The sequence below is a fragment of the Amia ocellicauda genome, chromosome 1, assembly GCF_036373705.1.
Source record: "Amia ocellicauda isolate fAmiCal2 chromosome 1, fAmiCal2.hap1, whole genome shotgun sequence".
In the NCBI taxonomy this organism is placed as follows: Eukaryota; Metazoa; Chordata; class Actinopteri; order Amiiformes; family Amiidae; genus Amia; species Amia ocellicauda.
This window is the reverse complement of record NC_089850.1, coordinates 32,381,324-32,404,835: the sequence shown is the minus strand read 5'-3', so window position 1 is coordinate 32,404,835 and position 23,512 is coordinate 32,381,324. Positions and strand designations below refer to the sequence as shown.

The 23,512-nt window shown below is 36.7% G+C and overlaps 2 protein-coding genes across 2 annotated transcripts; both read right to left on the bottom strand.

The window, feature by feature from the left end:
* Window positions 1-1,241: 1,241 nt before the first annotated feature.
* Window positions 1,242-5,561, bottom strand: rnf146 (ring finger protein 146). Its single transcript, XM_066702134.1, has 3 exons — window positions 5,475-5,561; window positions 3,424-3,485; window positions 1,242-3,191 (listed from the first exon to the last, which is right to left on the bottom strand). The coding sequence occupies exon 3, from the start codon at window positions 3,188-3,190 to the stop codon at window positions 2,093-2,095; it is 1,098 nt and encodes a 365-aa protein (XP_066558231.1). The 5' UTR covers window position 3,191; window positions 3,424-3,485; window positions 5,475-5,561; the 3' UTR covers window positions 1,242-2,092.
* A 1,640-nt stretch (window positions 5,562-7,201) lies between these two features.
* Window positions 7,202-23,477, bottom strand: rspo3 (R-spondin 3). The gene is made up of 6 exons (XM_066702122.1): window positions 23,151-23,477; window positions 17,715-17,906; window positions 16,210-16,356; window positions 15,218-15,364; window positions 12,231-12,419; window positions 7,202-7,854 (listed from the first exon to the last, which is right to left on the bottom strand). Exons 1-6 carry the CDS (start codon window positions 23,242-23,244, stop codon window positions 7,667-7,669), a joined length of 957 nt encoding a protein of 318 aa, XP_066558219.1. The 5' UTR covers window positions 23,245-23,477; the 3' UTR covers window positions 7,202-7,666.
* Window positions 23,478-23,512: the final 35 nt, after the last annotated feature.

Sequence of the window (23,512 nt, the reverse complement as noted above, 5' to 3'; positions counted from 1 at the left end):
CTGGGCTCTGGATTTTGTTAAGTTGATGCTAAAGTGACTTTGTATGTTTTAACATTAGATGCCATTTAATGTTAGTGTTGGGTTCTGATCCGTGTGGATTTGAAGGGCCAGAGGTTAATCCCTAGATAAGAATTTGCAACTGAGATTTAAATGTGCAGGTTTGCTCTATATTCATATTATTAAATCTCTCACTCAAACAACAGCCCTTTATCCATCGCCAGAAGATCAGTAATACGCTGTGGAGATCCTTTGACTCCTAGATGACCTGTGATTCTAACATCTGGACTGTTTAAGCCATTCAAGTATGAATCTATACCATGTACTGAAAAATAAGGTCAAGTTTTACTATAAAGACTAGAACAACTATTTCCCATCAACCACATGACAGATGGGAAAATGCAATAATACATTTTGTAGGTGTGACATAGCAAGAGAAGCTATAGATCAAAACAAGTGGAAAGCTCTTGGGGAGGCCTTCACACAGCAGTGGATTGATACAGGTTGATTAATACTTAAAAAAAAAAATATATATATATATATATATATATATATATTTTTTTTTAATTATTAAATAATAACAATGCATGGAACTCACTCGATACTGCATAAACAGGGACATCTGAACAAGAGGACATGTAGATTGAGGCTACTGAGGAACGTCTGCTCTTTATCTGCTTTTCCAGCAGCAAAGGTCATTAATTCCTTGGCGGCCCATCAGGCATTAGTTCTGGAACAAACTAAAATGGCAATGAATGCAGTGTCTGTAGGACTGTTCATGCTCGGAATATAAACCAAAACTTATTGGCCACACGTCCTCCCCCGCTCCCTTTTAAACCTGCCAAGGGTGTAGATCACACAAGTACAACCATGCAAATGCAGTATATACTTTGAATTCAATGTTCCTGCAAAGAAAATCTGGAAATACACATTCTACTTGTTTGAAGAATGCCTTGGATTTCTTCTTTCTTTAGGTGAAAGACAACTTTTGGACAATTTTAGCAATTGCAGACTAACTGGCTTACAGGTATTTTTCCACACATTATCCTAGTAAATCTATCACTTTTACGGGCAATTTGTGGTTTGTTTTGCACGAGTCTTACTTTAAAGCTTCACTTTTCACTCAGTATGAAACCAGCTTTGATAGGAGTCAAGATACAATTTATTCTACTGACAATTTAAATTAATAGAGGGGTTATTAATATTACTGTAATTATTAATGCTATGACAACATTCCATGAAAATTCTACAATAAATGCATTTTTTTATTTATTTAGCACATTTCAAAATCACAGCTTACAGATGCTAGGAAACTTGTTATTTGGGTTGATAAATTGACAAATACAAGATTTGTAAATTTAAAATAAAGTAACAAAATATTACAATAAAGCAAAATACAGCAAAAAAAAAATGTTATGTTTTAAAACCGACTGAGAGACTAGAATGGCAGGGGCGAGTGACAATGACATTTCGTAAGAACCGTAAAAATCATTACACTGAAAACTTTGCAATGCAGAAAAGACAACCCATGTTTCAGATAAGCAGACTGTACAGATCTTTTATCTCATCATTTAGCAAACACTGGTCTGCCAATTACAAGAAAGCTGAGTTTAAGACTCCAATAAAGTTAACCAATCTAATTCTAAAACCAAAACTCTTGATCTTTCTGTCATTAGCGTTTAGTACCCTCTCTTACAACAACACATGCACAAGTAATGATACAGACAAGCATATTACAATGAAATATGAATTTAACACCGAAAGACCATGCTCCGTTTATGAAACACACCAATTCAGAATATTGACTTGGGCTTCAATGGGGGAAAAAGGGTGACTTTAAATATTAATTTTAGACAGCAAGAGTCTATTATAACCAAATAGTGGACAAAAACAGCCCTCTGTATGTTGTGAAGACAAGCTACATTATTAAAATTTGGTGTTCTGCATTAGGCCTTATAGTTTTCTTTATTTTTCACTTTTTGAATTATGAGAGTGCCCTTCAGATTTCTAAATAAAGGTAGCAATTAGAAACGCTTTAGTTCCAAGTGCAATACTGGCTGATAATCTCAGCTCCCATTCCAGTACAATTTGCAATTTAAACTTCAGTCACTGTACACTGTCCATCAGGTCTCCTTGATCTCACGCCGTTGCTGTTGTTGCCTGGTTCTCCTCCTGGAGCAGGCCTGTCTGCCTGGTTCTCCCTAAACCTGTCGTGCTGATGCAGTCTTTGCCTGGTAGTCAAGACGTGCTGTGGCTGCTCACCAGTTACTTCGCTTACATCGTCCTCAGCTTCCTCCTCTTCCTCCTCACTGCTGCTCTCAGATTCTGACTCATCCACGGAGGTGTTGTGAGCAGAGGACCCACGGGACAGGACTGCATCCTCCTCCACCTCCTCCCCCTCTCCATTGCGTCCTCTGTCCACCCCACTTTGGTTGTTAATCTGGAGTTGGGCAAAGGAGTCCTCTAGGGAACTGCTGGCATCAGGGGATGGGGATGAAGGGCTCGTGGGCTGGCCTCCTAGAGACGTAGGGGGCCTCACAGCAGCAGCAGCACGTGTGGACGCAGCGGCAGCCCCCTGAACTACAGCGGTATCGGCCCCGTCCGCTGAATTTTCACGGGCCACAGCTACAGCACTGGAGTCAGTGTCCAATCGAAGGCCGGCTACACCTTTCTTGGGAATATCTACAATGTCCCTTTTCATTTTTCTGCGCCGACCGTGTTCATTCCTTCTGTACTGAACCATGTTCTCCAAGTCTGCCACGTACAAAAACCCGGCTATGAGCATCTCTGTAGTCTTTTTGCCCTTGGAGAAAGCGTCTTCTAACTCCCTGCTGGTGCGCTCGTCGTACTGCCACCAGCCGTTCCTACCCTCATAGTACCAGGCGTACTCCCCGTTTCCTCTGCCTGCGGCCTTGAGATCCTCGGGAGACAGCAGGGTGGGCTTCTCCAGAAAGTCTTCAGGGATCTCTTGCCGGCACAGAGCACAGCGCTTGCTTTGCCATGATGCTCCTTTTACACAAAGGTAGCAAAAGATGTGCCTGCAAGGGAGTCTGACGGGATGAACGCAGGTTTGTAAGCATATGGCACATTCGGGGACTGAAAGGGCAGGGGATGTACTTGAACAGGGCTCATTCCCCTTCCTATTAGAGGGAAGCATGTTCAGTGTGTGGTCAACCTCTCCGCAGCTAGCCATCCTGCAGGGACACAACATGAACAGGAGAATGTAACACTAAAATACTAACTGTATTTCAAATATTAAAAACAGCTGCCATGACTCGGCATAAAACAGAATTTTAATGTGTACGAGGCTCTATAACACATTTATGAATTTCTTGTTTTTTTTTTTTGGTAACTGAGTGTAAAGGCTTTTAAGTGTACTGGACACATTTGACCAGAACATGAACAATAAACAAATGCATAACTTACAGTATCCTTTGTAAATTACAGCACTTTCATTAGGATAGTATTCTCGTTCTTCAAGAGTTTTTCTGGAAGAGGAAAGAGAAAGTGTTTAAATGGGTTTAAATATGCTCTACCTTAAATGGAAAAAACTGATTAAACATTGAATTAAGTCATGTGATCCTGGTTATTTCAGAAATTGTAGATCCTTTTTTAATTGTGTTAAATAACACTTTCTGGCAGATTAACTGATTTTCCCTTAAAGAAAAAAAATATTATTCCCTTCCTCCTATGGTCAACATAGATGTAGGTTTAGGGGGGAAGAGGGGGACCCGTCCCCTCCTCCAATGTTGAGATCATGTATAAATTGTAATTGAATAAATTGATGTGTTAAACATTGAGACCCCTAAACATAGAGTCATAAATATAACAATCAAAAAGCAATTGAGCTAAAGAATGCAACAACATACACTTGTGTTATATATATTCACATGTGGGGGGAAATAATGAATAATCCCAAACCAAGTGCATTTCTGAACTAAGGTAATAAATGTGGGAGCAATTTCTTGAGCAGGTCAACTGAAGAAGGGAATATCTAAAATGTGATTTGCACAAAAACTATACACCTGGTAAAGATGTCCGACAGTGTACCTACTGATGAGTCTACAAATGCAAAATACTTTAATGATAAGAAAAAGAACCAATTGAAATTGTTTATGCGATTATTTTGCATTAAAGCTGCCAATTCCCAATTTGACACAAAAGGCAAAAAGATGGGTTAGCTCTTTGTGAAGATATTTATCAATTCTATAGGTGTTTCTACAGAACAACATCAATCTCTGACAGAAGGCAACTGAAGATGCTTAAATTTAACGGGAAAATACAATGCACAGGACACTTAATGTGATGCATGTGAAAAGAACACCGTAGCTACTGCCGCTTCTTAATAATAAAAAGGACTAATGCAGATCATTAAAGGAATGGTTAGATTATTAATCAATAATTGATTTAATGAAGCAGACTATATGGCCACCTTGTGCGGGGAGGAATGAAGTGCAGCCTTAGAAAGCAAGTCGTATAAAACGCAGTGCCCAAAGCCATTAGCATAGAAACACCCAGTAAAACAATATCTTATTTATATTACAATATTAATTTGTAGTCATATCCGACAATATCAGCAAACCGGTGTTCAATGCCTGGGGGGGGAAAGTGTTTATAATTGTAATTATAATTGATTGGTGTTATTAATCATATCTACCGAAACTTTCCACATCTGACAACATTGCTTTTGTCACTGCCCGTGTAATCACCGTTTGATTCCCCCGACCCTAGACAGGGCAGTGAGCCCCCTCTCATGGCGATGCACTGATTGCAATGCCGAATAAAATGGAAACAGAAACTTGCATCGTCTGCACAGAGGGGCATCACGCCGTGCATCCACCGACACAGTCCTCTCTGCGCGTATCACACCATCAGGATTGAGCCGTAGACCCGACCCAAAGCAAACCCCCACCGACCACAGCAGCCCGTCCACAACCCCGACACCCATCCCGCCGGCGTCGCACCGGGCGGAACAGCGCCAGGGCTCTGGGCTTCGGGGGGATTTAAACACCATGAATCTGCAAACGCGGTTCTCCATCGCCGACGAATTCAAAGCGAAACGACGGGAGAAAACCGTTTACTTTGCACAGCAAATATGACGGAGGCCCGACAGGTTACAAAAAAACAATCAACATTTAGGTTTCAAGAGGCCATTGTCCTGCCTGGAGTGGGAACAAGGAGCCGGAGGCGCTAAGCGAGCCCCGGCGCTGACGCACAGCGGGAATGACGAGAGCGGCTCCGGCGCAGCACAACAACAACAGCGCTGCTGTGTGGAGCGGGGGTGACAGCCTCGGCTTGTGTCGCCAGCGCCTGCCATCGCAGCACAGAAAGCAGACTCCGCCCGGGCGCTTTCCAGCTCCTAAATGAAAGGGGGCTTGTCGTTGGGACATACACTCTCGTCTAAGGCAGCGCTTCGCCCGTTTGTAACAAATTACTTATTATTATCGCCCTGTTTACAGATTAATCAAATTACTCACCAGCCCTGTTTTTCTTCCCTCCTTCACTACACACCAAAGACGGCAACCCTACGCATCATCCGCAGCGTCGTGACGTTTAAAGCGTGCATTATACGTCATGACGCACTGCCTTGAAAGCGCTCTCGCTGAGATGTGACCAAAGGGCGAGATGACCACAGTTTACATGTATCAGTGCACAGCAGATTTATTTAAATATGTGTTTGTTTGTTTTTACTTTTATATTAAATACCAAATTCAGTGTCCTACATGTAAATGACCCGTCCCGTCATGAAAACATTCCTTGACCAAGTAAAACTATGTGTAAGTAATAATGATAATCATAATAATCATAATAATAATAGATACAACATATATTTTAAATGCATCTGTATTTTGAAAATACCATACCAATGCCTACTAAGAGCGTCAGCTAAATGACAACAATAATAATAATAATAATAATAATAATAATAATAATAATAATAATAATAATAACCAAGATGAAGGAAATCTATTTTTTTCAGTAAAGGAACTGACAAAGTGATCAATAAATAGTTTTCAATCAGCTAGTCAGTGGCGCCCCCAGACATTTTTCATATGGGTGGCCAGATGGGGCCACTGAACATCGTGGGGTGGCACAGGAATTCTATTATGCTGTTGTAGTGTATAGGCTAGTTGAAAACTATGTCAATATGAGAGTCAAAAGCGGCTGGCTGGCTATGCATTTATTTTCTTTCACATGATCTATTATAAAAAATATACATTATTGATTTAAATGAATACTAATTTGAAGTACTAATTTCACAATGATATAGTAATTTCTAATAATTGTTTGAGAACTAAAAGGGGATTAATTAAGTAATGAATAGTCTAACTTTATTAATGACACCTTCTGTTTCCATTGCTTCTCAAGTATTAACATTACAACCTGTATAACTGCTTGGTATGATTGTGTAATTCCACTAGAGGGAAGCATCAGCTAAAGTAACTTCTCCAAAGTTCACCTTTGACTATGATTGATTCATTTCTCATATGTATATGTTTAAATGCATGCATGCACATAACTTCATTAAAAACAAACAAAGGAATACATTTGTATTTGTATGCATAGTGTATAGCAAGAACTGGAAAAAATATGTACCCTAGTTAAGTAAACTAGACTAGAGTCATATGAAGAAGAAAGTTTCTTTTTTCTTTTTCAGTAGAAACCAAACCGGTATGTACAAAATATAACATAGTTTTATTTCACAAATTGATTGAATGGGAGAGCTGCTTAAGAATTGTGTGCAGTGGTGTGTTCTAGAAAACCATGTTTGTGATCATTGCTACTTTCATCCGGAGGAAATATTGAAAATGTATAATTACCATTTTATCGCAGCAGTCACAACAGACTAATGAGTCAGTTTTACATATGTATTGTGCGTGATGTATAGGAACTTTAATCATGCATTTATGTGTTTAAAATAGACAAGTAAGACATACAAACAAAGAACATATAAATCCAATATAGTTTATTTGACATACAGGTGCTTTGATTTGTTTAGTGGCTGTTCATGTCACATGACTTAACTCAAAGGCACATAACCTATTCATACTAACAGGTAAACCATTTTTTTTCTGTGGCAATGGAAATAATGGCTCAGGAAAAAGCATGGCATATCCTTATTGTATTCATTAAGATAAAAAAATACACCACTAAAAGTTCTGGACTGTTTTGTTTTTCAACCCCCCCCCCCCCACCCCCACCCCATACATACATTTACAGGTCAACATGCAGTCACAGAATCCATTTGTGTGTAAGCACATTTTATTTTAATTTACTCAGGAATTATTAGACATCTAAACAATGACTCTAAATAATGTCACGATACCTACATTCAAACCTTGATGTAATGCTGGACCTGGCCCCATTAAATAACAATTTGACAAGAACAACATCAACCTAAAAACAAACAAACAGACAAACAGTTTATATTCCACAACTGAACTTCACTGCTTATGGACTGGTCAGGTCTTGTTAGTGTCCTTCTGTGTCACTATTGAATTTGCCATCCAAATCGGGGAAGGAAGCAAGACAGCTTGGGCTGATGTCCACAATCAAGTTGCAGGCTTCTTTTTTTTCTTTTTTCTTTTTGTTTTCTTGTGCATATACAGTCTATATTTAAATTATACAGGTAGCAGCATCTTTAGTCTTTAACAATCCAGTGAGGCTGTTAGTGTGCTGGGCTCCCAGCTGTAGAGATCTGTTCCTTGTTCTGTGCTTTTCGTCTCCTGTGTTCAGTCTTGTTTTTGTTCTCTGAGTCCTCCCTGTCACTGATCTCTCTGTCTCTCTCCTCTTGCCTGCTGTCCTGGTTCTCCCTCCTATTTGGGCGCCGCTTCCTCTGACCTTGCCCTTTACTCCCTATTCAGGAAACAAAATACATTATATTATATATCTTTTACATCAAGTTTATTACATTTTGCTTTGTACGTATTGTGTGTCAAGAAATAACACCTTTTTCCCTTAATTTCAGACTAAAAAAAGGTTTCGTAATATAACATTTCTATATAGTCTCATACTGAAGAGAGACTTTAGTAATAGTATGTATGTATGTCTTGTCCAACAAACTTTCACAGGAATTGCAGTCTATTTTTGGGTTTAAAACCTTGAGTGAGGCCCCAGGCAATGGCATCCACAGACTGGCTAGCACAGAAAGTGGAACATGTCCAGTGAAACATTTACATTTTTCTCTGAGTGATATGATAAAATCTCACAGCTGTGAGGAAGCTGTTAAGACATTATAATGCTTTTATCTTAATTAGGTATTTTTGCTGTTTGGGTTTATTACAGCTTTCTGCATATACACACACACACTTACTGTGGTGCTTCTTCAAGGCTAGGTGGAGAAAAGTAAAACAAAAAAAAGTAAAACTAATGTGATGGTTTTTTTCCAAATGTATCATATTTTACAAGTAACAGTACCTGCTTTTTTCCACTAAGGGGTGCCCTTTAACTAAGTACATCATCATGAAATGTGAACATTCACACTGCTGTTCTGCAATTTTTAAACTCAATATCAGATGTGTTGTTTAATATAACACACAACCAATCAAATTCACCTCCTTTGTTAATATTATCAAGAACGAGGGATAGAAAAATAAGCTCAACTGATAATTTAAGAACTTGTCAGTGATCCACACTTTCAGTTGTTTATGATCCACAAATGTTTATGATTGTTAAGGTTTGGGCACCATGACTTTGACTATACTGTCATGAATATTTCTCCAGACTTCTTGTATTTAACTGCTGCTGCTGCTGCTGTTGTGGTTGTTGTTGTTGTTGTTGTTGTTGTTGTTGTTGTTTTATGTGAATTTCAGTACAATTTCATGGTCCAGAAATTATCCTGCCTTTCTATGGAACATACAGTTACTTTCCAATCCTTTTTAATCAGACTCTTGGGACAGCTTTCTCTTATTTTTCCCTATCAGCTGAGTCAGTCACCCCCATAAATCTCAATGGGGCAACAGTTTTGACCTAGGGCCACTCACATCAGCTGACAGTCTAAAACATTCCAGAAATCCAAATCATGTGATACTGTGGTGTATCACAGCTCTATGTTTAGTCTGCTTTCTAGAAATAACAAGAAGTAAAGTTACTGGTGAAAAGATACAACTGGAAGTACTCGGGTAACTGCTCGGGTATACTCATAAAGTGACTTTTCTTGTTTATTTAAAACTCCCTTCCCACAAAACCATAAGAAATAGAGCTGAGGCCAGTTACACTAACAGTTTAATGCAGCGTGAACGAAGAGTTATTAAAAGCACTATGAGTTCATTGACAGCATGAAGTTAGACAACACAAACATTTCTCAGGGATTATATTGCATGAGAAATCAGCATTTAAATGGTCTTTAAAAGTGACTTTTTAATGTTTTCTTGTAATATCTTCATTTTTTTCTTTGGTACAAGGAAGCCAATTATGAAGAAATTGAAATTGAAAAAAGAGATGCTGAACATGATGTGCATGAAAATATTTAAAGGTATAGGTGGATTTTAGAATTTTTATGTAAATTAATGTTTAGTATATATTCGAGAAAGCTGATTTTACAAAATCTTCAAGGCTAGGATTTCAACAAATATTATGAAAATATGGAATAAAACCATCATCCCTCCTGAATACAAGCATAGGTAAACTACTTAAAATTGTTTATTTGTTAAAAGGTAAATATTAACAATGTATACTAAATTTAAACAGAAAGTTACGTAAAGTTCAAACTTGGTGTGTAGAACCATATATATATATATATATATATATATATATATATATATATATATATACATTATATATAAACAGAATCCAACAACTGCACACACGCACACACACACACTTGTACTCCAAGTGCTAATATACACATGTGGATTGATAAAGGTGGATAATGAGTGTCTATGCAAAAAAACATGCAAGTTGTATTAAAATTCAACCACTTTCAATTTGACAATACTTGTATCTTTAGGTGATAAACAATCATCTGGCATTAATTAATATTAATTAAGCATGAGTAAGAGAAAGACGAAGCTGGGATATTGCCAATTATGGGTAGTATATAACAGTGTGGGTTTCCCTTGACAGTCAGTGACAAATACAGTTTGCTGAAATGGGAAAAAGGTGTGTAAACCAAAAGGGAAAATCAGAGGCTTGTGCGAAGCCTCATCACAAGCAATTTCCTTGGTTTTGTAATTGAGATGAGGAGCACAATTAGGCTAATGACAAGGGGCAACATTCTCACAGCAGACGTCGTGTCATCTCTGTGTTTTTCGGGAGCCACACAAAGATTAAAGGCTTCGGCCTGTCATGTCTGAGGAATGCCGTAACCTTTGAAGCCATTAAAAGCCTGCTTTCTTTTGAGAACTAAAGCCTTCCGAGACAGATAGGAAAACGACACTTTGGAGGACAAATTAGGAAATTTAGTGTAAACATGCAAAGAAAGCAGCTGGAAGGAACACAAGTGTAAATATTTATGGCTTTCTTGCTCTCTGCCATTCAGTCCTTTTGTACAGGATGTGTGGTATCACTGCATCTTAGTGAGCACTCCAGTAATGTATTAATTTAGCCTGTGGTTGGATGTAGTTCACCACATTAGGCAAAAGCAGTATATATTCAAGCGGCCAGTGAAAAAATATTAAACCCTTCTAGATACAGCAATTCTGAAAACATGAGTCAGGGACAGCCTGTGTGCGGACTGTGATACAAAGAAAACAAAAAAATGGAACACTTGGAAACCACAGAGAGTATTAAACATTTCAAAGTATAAACTTCCCTCTAATAACAACAAAAATAGAGAACCTCTTGGCAAAAGAAACAACAAATAAACGGAGGGGGGGGATCCATATCAGAAAGCAGTTTTAAATTATTGCAAGGATTGTTTGTTGAGGTTGGTTTCCTGACCTCGTGGCGTATGCAGAACATAAACACCCCTGGTCCAGAGGATATAGTAATTAGTTTACAGTTCATTTTTAAAGCAGACGAGCCTGCTGGATAATCACATAAGAAAGGTCATTAACCAACTCTGGTGTCTTTAACACGCACTCGCAGCTGCGGCCCTCCACACCACCACCAGCAAGACTCCAGCCTAAGCCTTCCAGCTCCCTGACTCCTGTGCGAAGTGCAGGGGACCTCCTGGGAACTGAATGTTTTTCTTTTGCTTACGTGAGGGGAAAGTGTAAGGCTAGAACCTCGTTTCAGGGAGTCAAAATTGCAGACATAAAACATCCTGTGGTATTTCTTCACAATACCCTGCCTATGACTATATAAAACAAATCTAAACAGGGTACACAGCAGCTGCACAATTTATTGACTTTCTTTTGCACCCTTGGGAAATATGTTGGCAGCATTGTGCTGGTAGCTGTTTTAACTTCATGTATGCTTTTTTCTGAGCTGTTTAAAGAAATAATACATTTATGGTGGTGGTGCTTTGGGATTGAGTTACATTGTCTCTCACTGAACAATGTGCATTTTATCTGTTATAAATTACTTGGGACTTTTGGCTGCCTTCTAGAGACCTCCCATTAGAACTTGATAAATCACAGTTAAAAAGACAAATATTTTACTTTTAGAAATAAATGTCTATAGTAAATAACACAACATATTATTTACAATAATTACATGGTGTACATTTTCATTTTCAAAAGAATGGATTATGTGGTCTTAAGTATTTTTTCGTGGAGTTGATTTTCTACAAAAAACACCTGTATATATATATATATATATATATATATATATATATATATATATATATATATATACATTATCTGAAAATAAAATTAAATAAGATAAAAACAATAAGGAACACAAGGATTACATTATGCACATGTATCTAGCATGGTGGGTTTCTTTTAGATTAGAATCTAAGAATAATTCTCACTATAGCAGAACGTAGAGAGTAGTAGAACTAAACAAATCTGCCATATTAGATATTGTTCCTGTTGTGGGTCTGTGTAAGAGACCTCCAGGGCTTGCTTACTTTCCCAGGATTACCTGGTAGGATTTGTTTTTTCATTACACCCAAGATCTCGATATCCTCGTATTGTGTTAGCTAAAACCCAGATACAATCACTGTGTGTGCTGTAGAGCTTGTTGGAAGATATGATTCAGGCTTAAGGATATGCAGCAATACGTTATTAAAAAAATATTTTCAGAATGATATGAGGAGACAGTAGTAGTGTTATCTTGACAAGTGAGAATTTTCCATGTCATAACTCACAATAACCTTATTAAAAGAGAAATAAATCTTAATTTACCTTCTCGACATTTTTTTCTTTTCACAACACACTTTCTTTTTTCAGAAAGAGCAGGGCAGGGGTCTCCATGAGGGGACGGGTGTTGGACTATCACTCGACTTCTGCTTTCTTCTCCTCTTTTGAAGCCACAAGTCTTTCCTTTCCGAGAACATGTACTCCAAGCGCTCCACTCGCTCATTTCACAGTGCACTGAGGGGAGGCCAAGGAAAGGGTTCATGAGCTTACATTTAGTACCAAATAGACATTCAAGCTGTAACTTACTTGCATAATTTAAAATAAAACTAACAGAAAAAAATCGGTAACACTTTACAATAATGGGCATTAATTCCTCATGAATTCTGATAGTACAACACAGGAAAAACATATGAATACATGATGTAATTTTTGTGAACTCAGATGAAATTCATTTGTAATTCAAGCAAGTGAATTTGTAATGATTTAATGGCTCTTATTCTTATGGAATTCATTTTTAATAAATGAAGTAGATCATATATATATACACTCACCTAAAGGATTATTAGGAACACCATACTAATACTGTGTTTGACCCCCTTTCGCCTTCAGAACTGCCTTAATTCTACGTGGCATTGATTCAACAAGGTGCTGAAAGCATTCTTTAGAAATGTTGGCCCATATTGATAGGATAGCATCTTGCAGTTGATGGAGATTTGTGGGATGCACATCCAGGGCACGAAGCTCCTGTTCCACCACATCCCAAAGATGCTCTATTGGGTTGAGATCTGGTGACTGTGGGGGCCAGTTTAGTACAGTGAACTCATTGTCATGTTCAAGAAACCAATTTGAAATGATTCGACCTTTGTGACATGGTGCATTATCCTGCTGGAAGTAGCCATCAGAGGATGGGTACATGGTGGTCATAAAGGGATGGACATGGTCAGAAACAATGCTCAGGTAGGCCGTGGCATTTAAACGATGCCCAATTGGCACTAAGGGGCCTAAAGTGTGCCAAGAAAACATCTCCCACACCATTACACCACCACCACCAGCCTGCACAGTGGTAACAAGGCATGATGGATCCATGTTCTCATTCTGTTTACGCCAAATTCTGACTCTACCATCTGAATGTCTCAACAGAAATCGAGACTCATCAGACCAGGCAACATTTTTCCAGTCTTCAACTGTCCAATTTTGGTGAGCTTGTGCAAATTGTAGCCTCTTTTTCCTATTTGTAGTGGAGATGAGTGGTACCCTGTTGGGTCTTCTGCTGTTGTAGCCCATCCGCCTCAAGGTTGTACGTGTTGTGGCTTCACAAATGCTTTGCTGCATACCTCGGTTGTAACGAGTGGTTATTTCAGTCAAAGTTGCTCTTCTATCAGCTTGAATCAGTCGGCCCATTCTCCTCTGACCTCTAGCATCAACAAGGCATTTTCGCCCACAGGACTGCCGCATACTGGATGTTTTTCCCTTTTCACACCATTCTTTGTAAACCCTAGAAATGGTTGTGCGTGAAAATCCCAGTAACTGAGCAGATTGTGAAATACTCAGAGCGGCCCGTCTGGCACCAACAACCATGCCACGCTCAAAATTGCTTAAATCACCTTTCTTTCCCATTCAGACAATCAGTTTGGAGTTCAGGAGATTGTCTTGACCAGGACCACACCCCTAAATGCATTGAAGCAACTGCCATGTGATTGGTTGGTTAGATAATTGCATTAATGAGAAATTGAACAGGTGTTCCTAATAATCCTTTAGGTGAGTGTATATCATGTCTTCACACACTGAATTCTGAATTCATGAGGAATTAATGCCCATTATTGTAAAGTGTTACCAAAAAATCCTCTCCAACAGTTTTTTAATAGATAACAAAGGCAATATTGTTTAATAAAAACAATGTTTGATGTTACATTGATTGTATTTTCCACCATTCTAAAACTATTTAACATTTTGGTCAAAACTGGTTACAAATATATTACAATAAACAGACATTTTAAAGCTTGCAAGAAACTATTTCAGTTCAGCACAAGTACTTATTATAATCTTTGAGTCCATCTACTATACATATACAGCTACTGCAGCTATTGCTCATGTCTGCGATAAAACACGAGATCACAACAACCAAAACAGAATAATGACGCAAGAGGTCGAAACACCTGTAAGCTGTTGTGTGAAAATATTCACTAGGCTTTTAAGTGGTTTTGTGAAATAGTTTTCCATGTGTCACTACAGCTGTTTAAGTAGCATATTTGTATTTTTTTCCCATTAACATCCTGACATCTTTTATTTTTACACAGTAAACTATTCTCTTTGATGTCTCCTGTCAGGCACTGTATTGTGTGTAAGGGGGCATTGTCCCCTTCTACACTTGTATTTAAAAATGTATCAATAGGTCAAAGGCCATACTACAGCAACCCCCCACCCATTCCATACCAGCAACAGTGTGAGACATCTTAAAAACAGATTGAGAGTCTGTAACCTTTAACTGTGTGTTAAAAGTTGTCAGGATGTTAACTATGAAAAACAAAATTTACAGCTTTGTTCTTTAAGCAGCTGTTGAAGCCATATTTATTGTAAAACTTCTACTTGGTCTCTTAAGCATTTATGGGAGTGTCCTGTCTGAAATTGCTTTCTGTTTGACATTTAGCAAATTGTTCTGAAGGCTAATTGTAGGCAGTGGCTCACAGAGAAATGTATTTATTTCTTCTTATAGATTTAACACACAGAACAAATGTATATGAGGTTCTCAGAACTCATGACACCTGTCTAGGTAATGGATCATTGTTATTAACTATTCCTCAACTTCTAGATTAAGACTCATTTTTTACATCCTGTATTATGATGATAAGAAATGGAAAATGGAGACATTTATTGGTTGTCAAGCATGGCCGTAGGAAATGTACTGCACGGTAATTTGTCCAGGAGGAAAACATGGGTAAATTTTGATCTATCCTGTTATATATATATATATATATATATATATATATATATATATGTGCCACGTTAGCCTTACAATACAGTTGCATATTTACCTTGAGTGGTACACTCCATTAACTGATCGTTTGGTTCAAACTCATCTGGACAATCTTGGTGACACCTTCCTCGATGTAAATAAAGACCAGCTTTACATCTGGTACATACATTTTTGTTGGAGCAGATCTCACAATCAGCTTTGCACTCTGGAAGACAGGGAATAACATACAGATAAGATAAATATTATCAAATAATATCTTTTCAGGTAGAGTCAAGATAGAGCCATAACAGATTAGCTAATGGAAAAAAAGTCACCTCAAATATCTACTTTAAATTAGATTAACAGTATTAAATATCCAGACAGCAAACCTCTTAAACAATCTGAAGGAAGTGGTCTTAACAGCACAGCAAACTGTTCTCTCTCTAAACCCAGTGTGCCAACATGACCTAAGCAGACAATGTGCTTGGTCAGATGGTAAACCTAAATTCTGTCTCCCCAAAATGCTTTTAGGGAGATAAATAGGAATACTAACCGCAAACTTTAATATAGTCAGGACAGGCTCTTTGAATCTTCATTATAAAGTTGACAAATCCAGCAAAGACAGAACTGTGTTTACTTGTTCTTGGGTAACTTTGTGAAGCTCTGTTTTGCGTGACTTTTAGATATGCTATGTGTCATGTGGAGGACTTCAAAGTTTACAGGGTGGACCTTCGCACTTCACTAAAACATATCTCCTGTTCTTTGTCTGCAGCATATAATTGGTATGATTCAGAGCCCCCCTCTCCTTTAGTAATACAATTGGAGAACTTATGAAAATAAAAAAACAAAGTGGGTGGTACTGTCTCTAACTGTGACTGCTGTAGGCTTATACACTTTTTAAAAGTTTGAGCATGGACATGAATGGCACTGTTTTCATGGCGTATTATTATTAGTGAGGGAGAATCATGTCATCCCAGCAAGCTCTGTCTGTTGTATTTGTTGCAGTATTACAGTCCATACATCACCTCACCTCCAGTGAGCTAAGTCTTATTTGCGGTTCAAAACACTTACCAATAGTGGTGCACTCCATTAGTTGGTCATTGGGCCCCAGCCCATCTGGACAACTCTCTAGACACCTTCCCCTATGTATATAAAAGCCAGCTCTACATTTGGTACAGAAGTTCTTGTTGAAGCAGGCATCACAGTCTGATTTGCACTCTGGAAGACAGAGGAGAAATTCAAGTTGATACATTTGCATACTTCCATATCCACACAAATACAGACATGCACATGTTTATTAACTCTTTCAAAATCATATTTCCCTTTCAGGGACCTGAAAAGTGACCAACATCAATACACATGAGGTCACGCATTTTGGGAAGTGGAAAGTGGAAACTATTGTTTATACAGGTAAGTGATTGTAATGATTATATTTGATTATAGTCTATTGAGACCATGCTTACAAAAGTTTTATAATGTTGACAGACTTTCATGATTAGCCTTACCATATACAAATGGTATTTCTATTTCTATTGCCTACAGCCCCACCAATTATGCTCCTCCAGCTACAGCGTAATCAAAAACCACTTATGAAAGAAGTTAGGCATGCAATTTGTGTAAGATGTATATAGTTTTGTGGATTAGACTCGTTGCCTTTTCATTAGCTCAGTCTTAGAGTATTTTTATCCATTTTATTTTCAAATCATTTATTTCCACATCAAACAACATCTATAATATTAATCAAGATAATTTTAAGGGAATTTTTGACTGAACCCTGACATCCACATACAGAAACAACAACAGTGTCTGAAGAAAAATCTCAGCCACACGCTGATGTTTATTGTAAAGTAAAGCACATTTTTCATTTCACACGATACAGGATTCACACAGAACCTGAGTTCCTGGTCACTGTGTAACTTACTGCCATAGTCAACTGATCATTATAAAACCAGAAATCGTTTTAAGAAAATATTGTAAAATGTAATTAATTGTACAACCAAACACAAATAAGTATTTACAAGGAAATCAAGGGATCCTCACACTAAAGGTAAGGTGTTTTTTAAGGTGTGATTTTAAGGCAAGAAAGCAGAATTTGTATTATACTCAACAGGCTTTTAATAATAATACAGTAATATTATTTTACTTAAAATTGCTTGTTCATCCAAGTAAACACCTGTGCGACATGTTTACTTAGCTTTGTCTCCCAAATTGAAAAGCAATGCAAAATGTGCCCTAATCACCAAAGTGGTTAAAAAAAAAAGTATGTAAAGTCACACAGTGCTGCGCAGGGCAGGAAAACACCTGCTTAAATGGCACTACATCCCCCATAAACCTCAGGGGACAACTCCCTACAGGGGAAGCACCTGATTGACATAGACCCAGACACTGTCCAACCCCACACACTGTCACAGTATTTATATCATGCAGAGATACTGATCTCCCTGCCAACATTTTATTTGCTTTAGTTTGGAGTCTGTGCTTCAGTTTAATTCTCCAGTTTGTTTGTATTGTTTTTTAAGTCTTGATATGCATCCAATGATGATGTATCCACTTAAATGACATTCAGAATAACTTACTTGTGCATTTGTTAATTTCTGGAGATCTGGTGCCATAGTAACCAGCTGGGCAGGAGGGTAGGCACACTCCAGTCTGCCTCATCCCATTTCTCTCCAAGAAGAAAAACAGCCGGGGTTTACAAGACAAACATCCATTGTAATCAGAACAGGTTGCACATCCCCCTTGGCATCCATGGGTAACTCCAGGATTCTCTGAAATACAAAAACAATTCACTTTTTTATTTATGTTCATTATTATGTTTAGTATTTTATATTTACCCTAACATAATTCTCCCAGACTACCAGACTCTTAGAAAGTGACAAAGGTCAGTTGTAGTTTTACAACACCAACAACATCAATTACCAATCCCCAAGAAAAAGCAACACCAAATACCCCTGTATTTATCAACATGGTAAAGTTCCTCAACTATCAACAGTGAGAGATATGCTAGGATATTAATACACAGATTTACTTTTGAGTTATGTGAATACAGCATATTTTTTAGAAATATATATTTTTATTTTTCAGATTTCAGATTATCATCTTCACACTACTAAAACTTGGCCTGCATTTTCAACTCATCTGAATCATTATGACTTAAGTGAATCTATTCCTTTGAGTTCTGTTCTGTGATGAGAAATTCTATCTTTAAATGTTTTGGCATGATGGCTCTACAGGATCAGGGTGTAAAGACCTCAGATGAAGCAATTATTATTGGTGATATGATTTCCTCCTATCTGAGAAATGTTGTGCTTTGTGTTTTGCATTGACAGCATACAATATAATGCATTTTCAAACAAATGTTACACAGTCTCTGATGTCCTGTACCTGGAACAGAGGGTTAGTAATGTATTTTTTCCCAAAATTGCTGTGTTCAAGTTCCACTCTCATGTCATGTGAAATTATTGTATTTCGTACATTAGCCTTTTCCTGTATTATGTCCACATCACACCACAACTGTCTCAAGAGGCCTGAGAAGCAAAGGATAGCAGACAGGAGGCTATCTTGACTTTTAAATTAGCTAACCATCCTGCTCTGTAATTAGAGCAAATGAGTTTGGAAATACAGTTTAGAGATCATGCCTGTCTGCAGGTCTGGGTGTAATTTTCAACTCTGTGAGTGCATAACACAATTATTTGGTGAGTGCTGCATTTCTTTTGTTCTTCATGTTTTATTATAAATGTAAATCTTGCCAGAATAAAGCTACTTATTTCAAAGCAGTACATATTAATGTAATGGATTCATTTGAATGCTTCTATTGTCTTCATGAACAAATTACTAGAATAAAACTCTATGCCAGAGGTACTGGAGACTTATGAAGTGGTAAAGCATAGTTTTTTATTGCAAGGGTACTGTGCTTGAAAGTTTCTGACTACTTTCACAGTCAGTTTTATGGCCAAAATATTCTTAGATATAACCAGGCAAGAATTCTAATCTAATGACAGCACTGCAATGACGCTTCAGATTTATAGCAGATACAGAAAAAGCTTTTACATCTGGCCAAGAGTTAGTTTGTGCTGTTAGTATGTTAGTACAAATCTTCATTTTTTACAACACATCTTCAGTACCTTTAATAATTAATGGTATTCCAAGGCATAATATGTATTTGTTTTATGATTTTAAAATAGATTTTTTATTTTGAAAGTTTTTTTCACTGATATAACTTGTTGTTTCAGGACTGCAGTTCTCCTAGGCACTAGTGTACATAATTTGGCCCATTTCATTTATTTTATTTCTCATTAGACTGAAGAGATAGGAACTCTTTAGATGGTAACACAAGGTTGTGAATGCATAGCATTGCTCAGGTTGGAAGATCTACGATACAAATGGACATTTTAAAGGGTTCAGGGAACTGACACTTTATTTGAATTGTGAAATGTTTTGCTTTTGTCTTGTTTTTTATGGCACTCACTTACATTTATCATTCCAACACTGCTGCAAGATGTATTTTTAAAAACTTTCCCCTCAGAAAGTTGTATGTTTTTTTAAATAAAATAGTTTTTCATTATAAGTTCTTCATACTGTGAACATCTTTGACTTACATTCACCAAAACATCACATCTTCAATAACTGAATGTAAGAATCATAACTAAACCTAGATAAATATTATTTAGCAAAATCGCTTCCTGCTTGTACCCAGTAGAGGCCAGTGTCGTACACTCAGGAAACAACCCCCGCAGACAGCCACTCCCACACCAATGTAGCACTCACTGTCACCAGCCAACACATAAATATAGCTATAAGCATATTTAATTGCTGCTTTATTTTAAAATGTGTTTGCTCCACATATAGCCCTGTGAGTTTATATGTTTTTAAAATTGTTTGATTTTCACCACAAACTTTGATATACTTCTACTTCTGGTATACCATATCATTTATGAGCTTTTTAAAACAATCTGTACTGGTTGCCATAGTTTGCAGTATATCACTCTGAATCTGTTTGACATATCTTCGAAAAATTTTACAACTGCGGTTCAGTTGCCTTCATGTGCTCCTGTCAAACATTTCAATTCACAGAATCCTGGGTTTTGAGAAATCCTTACTGCGATTGGACAGAGGCACTTGAGTATTGCATCATAAGAGCAAGAGTACCCTAGATTTGTAATTTAAAAAATAAGCATATTCAAAACAAACATTAAACTGAAAACATGCAAAAGGTCTTCAATGTGCACAATCACTTAAAGAAAATCTCAACAAACGGCATCATTTTGATCCCACCATAAAAAGTTCATATGAGTTTAGGAGAAGGGGTGGAATGTAATTAGGGTATGTACGTTTTAACATTAACCCAAAAGCTAATTAATCCTGAAGGTGACTGACCAATGTAACTACTGTGTTATTTTATTTTCTGGCACACTGCTTCGAAACCTTACATTTTTGGATACAAAACCTCTTAATCTTTAGCTCTGATACATGACTGCTTTTGTAACTGGAGCCCTTGAGTTCACTTCTGATGTTCATATAAGACTGGGGGTACTGATACTATTAATCACTTTATCATTTGCAATGTCTTTGCAAGTAATAAACATTTCAAAAGACTGTACAAACAAGGAACACTAAAATTTGATACTATACAACTGCTGTTTCTTAAGAAAATGTTGAATTGCCCTTTACTCCCCTAAAATGCTTTTGTTTTGGAAGAAAAAAGTCATGGAAAGCAGGAATCATTATGAAAGTACATATTTGAGTGTTTTTGCCTCTTTTCTTGGAGGACCACAATGCATATAAGAAAATGTACCCTAATTCTGTAACATAATGTAAGATGTCATGTTTTAAAGGTAAGAAAATCATGAAATGTATTGATCTTAACTTAGTTTGTAATGCAGTAAACACATGCTACAATAAAACACAAAAACACATTTCTGACCCTTTTCAAATTCCAAATGTATTATTGTTAAGTATTTTGCTTTATTCTGTTTTCCATGCACCACAAAACCACGCTAGTGGTTAACAGTACATAAACAGCCTAGACATGATTTAGTATTTCTGTATTTCTGTAACTTTTCCTTGCTCATAAATCCTTACAAGTTCATATGCAAATTAAGGAAAACAGTCAATTTGGATGTCAAGAAATTAGAAAAAAAAAAAAAAAAAAAAAAATATATATATATATATATATATATAGATGTGAAGTGCTATGAAGTGTTATGATGCTATTGGTTTATCTTTGCTTCAAGATTGTTTTAAGTTTTTTACATAAAATTGGAGGAAGCTTTGAATCCTATGATGTGCAATCTGGAACTTGTCAAAATAAAAGGAAGTAGCGAAACCAACATTACTTTTGGTTGTAACATAAAGATTATTTTATCTCCTCCAATAAATATATGCTAGCTTCATAATGAGTGCAGCAACATGATTCCAGTTAGAAATAGTGGCCTAACTCATTTCCGTGCAACATCTTTCTTGTGTGTGCTTCAGCCCCTTTCCAAGAGCATGTGTTGCTCTTGAAAATTGTTTCCTAATTAGAGATTTCCTTACAATGAGTAGATGTGTGCAGCAGTTTAATGTTTCTGTCATCCTGTAATGATTTGTACATTCACATATACTTTTCAATATATACACTGAAAAGCAACACACATTTTGAACTGTAAGATTACATACATTCCCCCAAAATTCCCAAAGATTTCGCCATCTTTATTTATTTATTTATTTATCAATTTGATATTTGTTCTCTATGTATTAACTTTACACACATTCAATTTAAGGGAAACAAATCACCTGCAGATATATTACTGGCATTACAGTCTCTGGTGCCTGTTGTGATCCTGATAATTGCTTTCCATATAGGAATATACTTATTTTTAAACTATATATTTTATCAAAATATTTTCTGCAAATACAATTATTAAACTTCAGGTTTGGAATGAAGCTCTCAGACACTGGCAGGTATTATACAATGTATCGATGTTGATGTCCTGAGCCAGCAGATGTCGCAATAAACAAAGATACTGGAAACACCAGTACAGAAAGGTGCGCGGTAACTTAAATAAAGTTTCAAGAGACTGTACTTAAGAGCCATTGTACGTTTAATTTGCTATTATATGAGCAGGACGTCTCTTATATATGTTACTTTGCAATGCAATACGAATATAGAGGCTTAAGGAAATGAATACTGTTTAAGTAGAAAATAATAAAATTGCAAATTGAACGACTGAGGTAAAGAATGCAGCATTAAGCACTCCCCTATGACGTTTTATTAAAGGCAAAATGTATAGTTCACAGCTTATAGTATTAAGAATTTAACTACAAATATATATATATATATATATATATATATATGTGTGTGTGTGTGTGTATACTTATTATTTTAAATAATGTATCTTCATTTAGATTTCATATTTACATTTCTCATGGAAAGATAATGCTATACTAGATACAATTGCATGGGCAAATGCTAAGATTTTCAGTATTGCTTTAAAATAACCCTATTTAATGCAGCACATTAATTAAAACGACTTTAAAACCTAATTTTGTTCTATTTTCTGAAATGATCAATGTATGATGTTGCATATAGAAAAATACCAATTTCTAAGCATATTATATGTTATACAAACATCACATACAGTTAAATACACTTCAGCTTTGCCATTTGGAGGAAAGGTTTTACTCACTTCATAGCAGGGAACTACAGTATTGTGTAATATAGTAATAGATGCACAAACGCCTTATATCATTCATACTTGGTATAGTTGATCAATCATTATTTGTCATTACAATGAATTGTTTGTCTTAGTATTGCAAATAGACTATTTATAGGCTAGTTAATTAATTAATTGATTAACAATTCTGTCTAATAAAACATTTTGCATTTAGTTAGGCAAACTTATTGGGTGTGTATATTGCTATTAAAAGTTCATAGGGAACTACTTAGACTAATATCTCTCTGGAAAGGTACATAAAGCCATAGTAACTTAGTGCAGGTGAATAAGCCATTCATATGATCTATATATACTTACGTCTATTTTGCCTGCTTCTGGAGGCGTGCTGGCTGTCAATGTACTCCATACAATGCAAGAAGATCAAAACAAAGGATATCTGTCGCAATTGCATAGTAACCCGGAGATGTTTCTTCTTGTATCTATATCAATGTCCTCTGCAAAGGTATCTGTGGATTTTTTTTTTTATCCCAAAAATGAGCAAAACCCCAAGACTTTCACAGACGAGATAGAAATATTGTCAAAAAGGGCCCAAAAATGCCAGGGCCGTTTTGGAAGTAACATCTTGCAGTCAAGGGGTTGAAAATCCGCATATATATATATATATATATATATATATATATATATATATATATATATATATATACCCCAGTGTGAGAAGG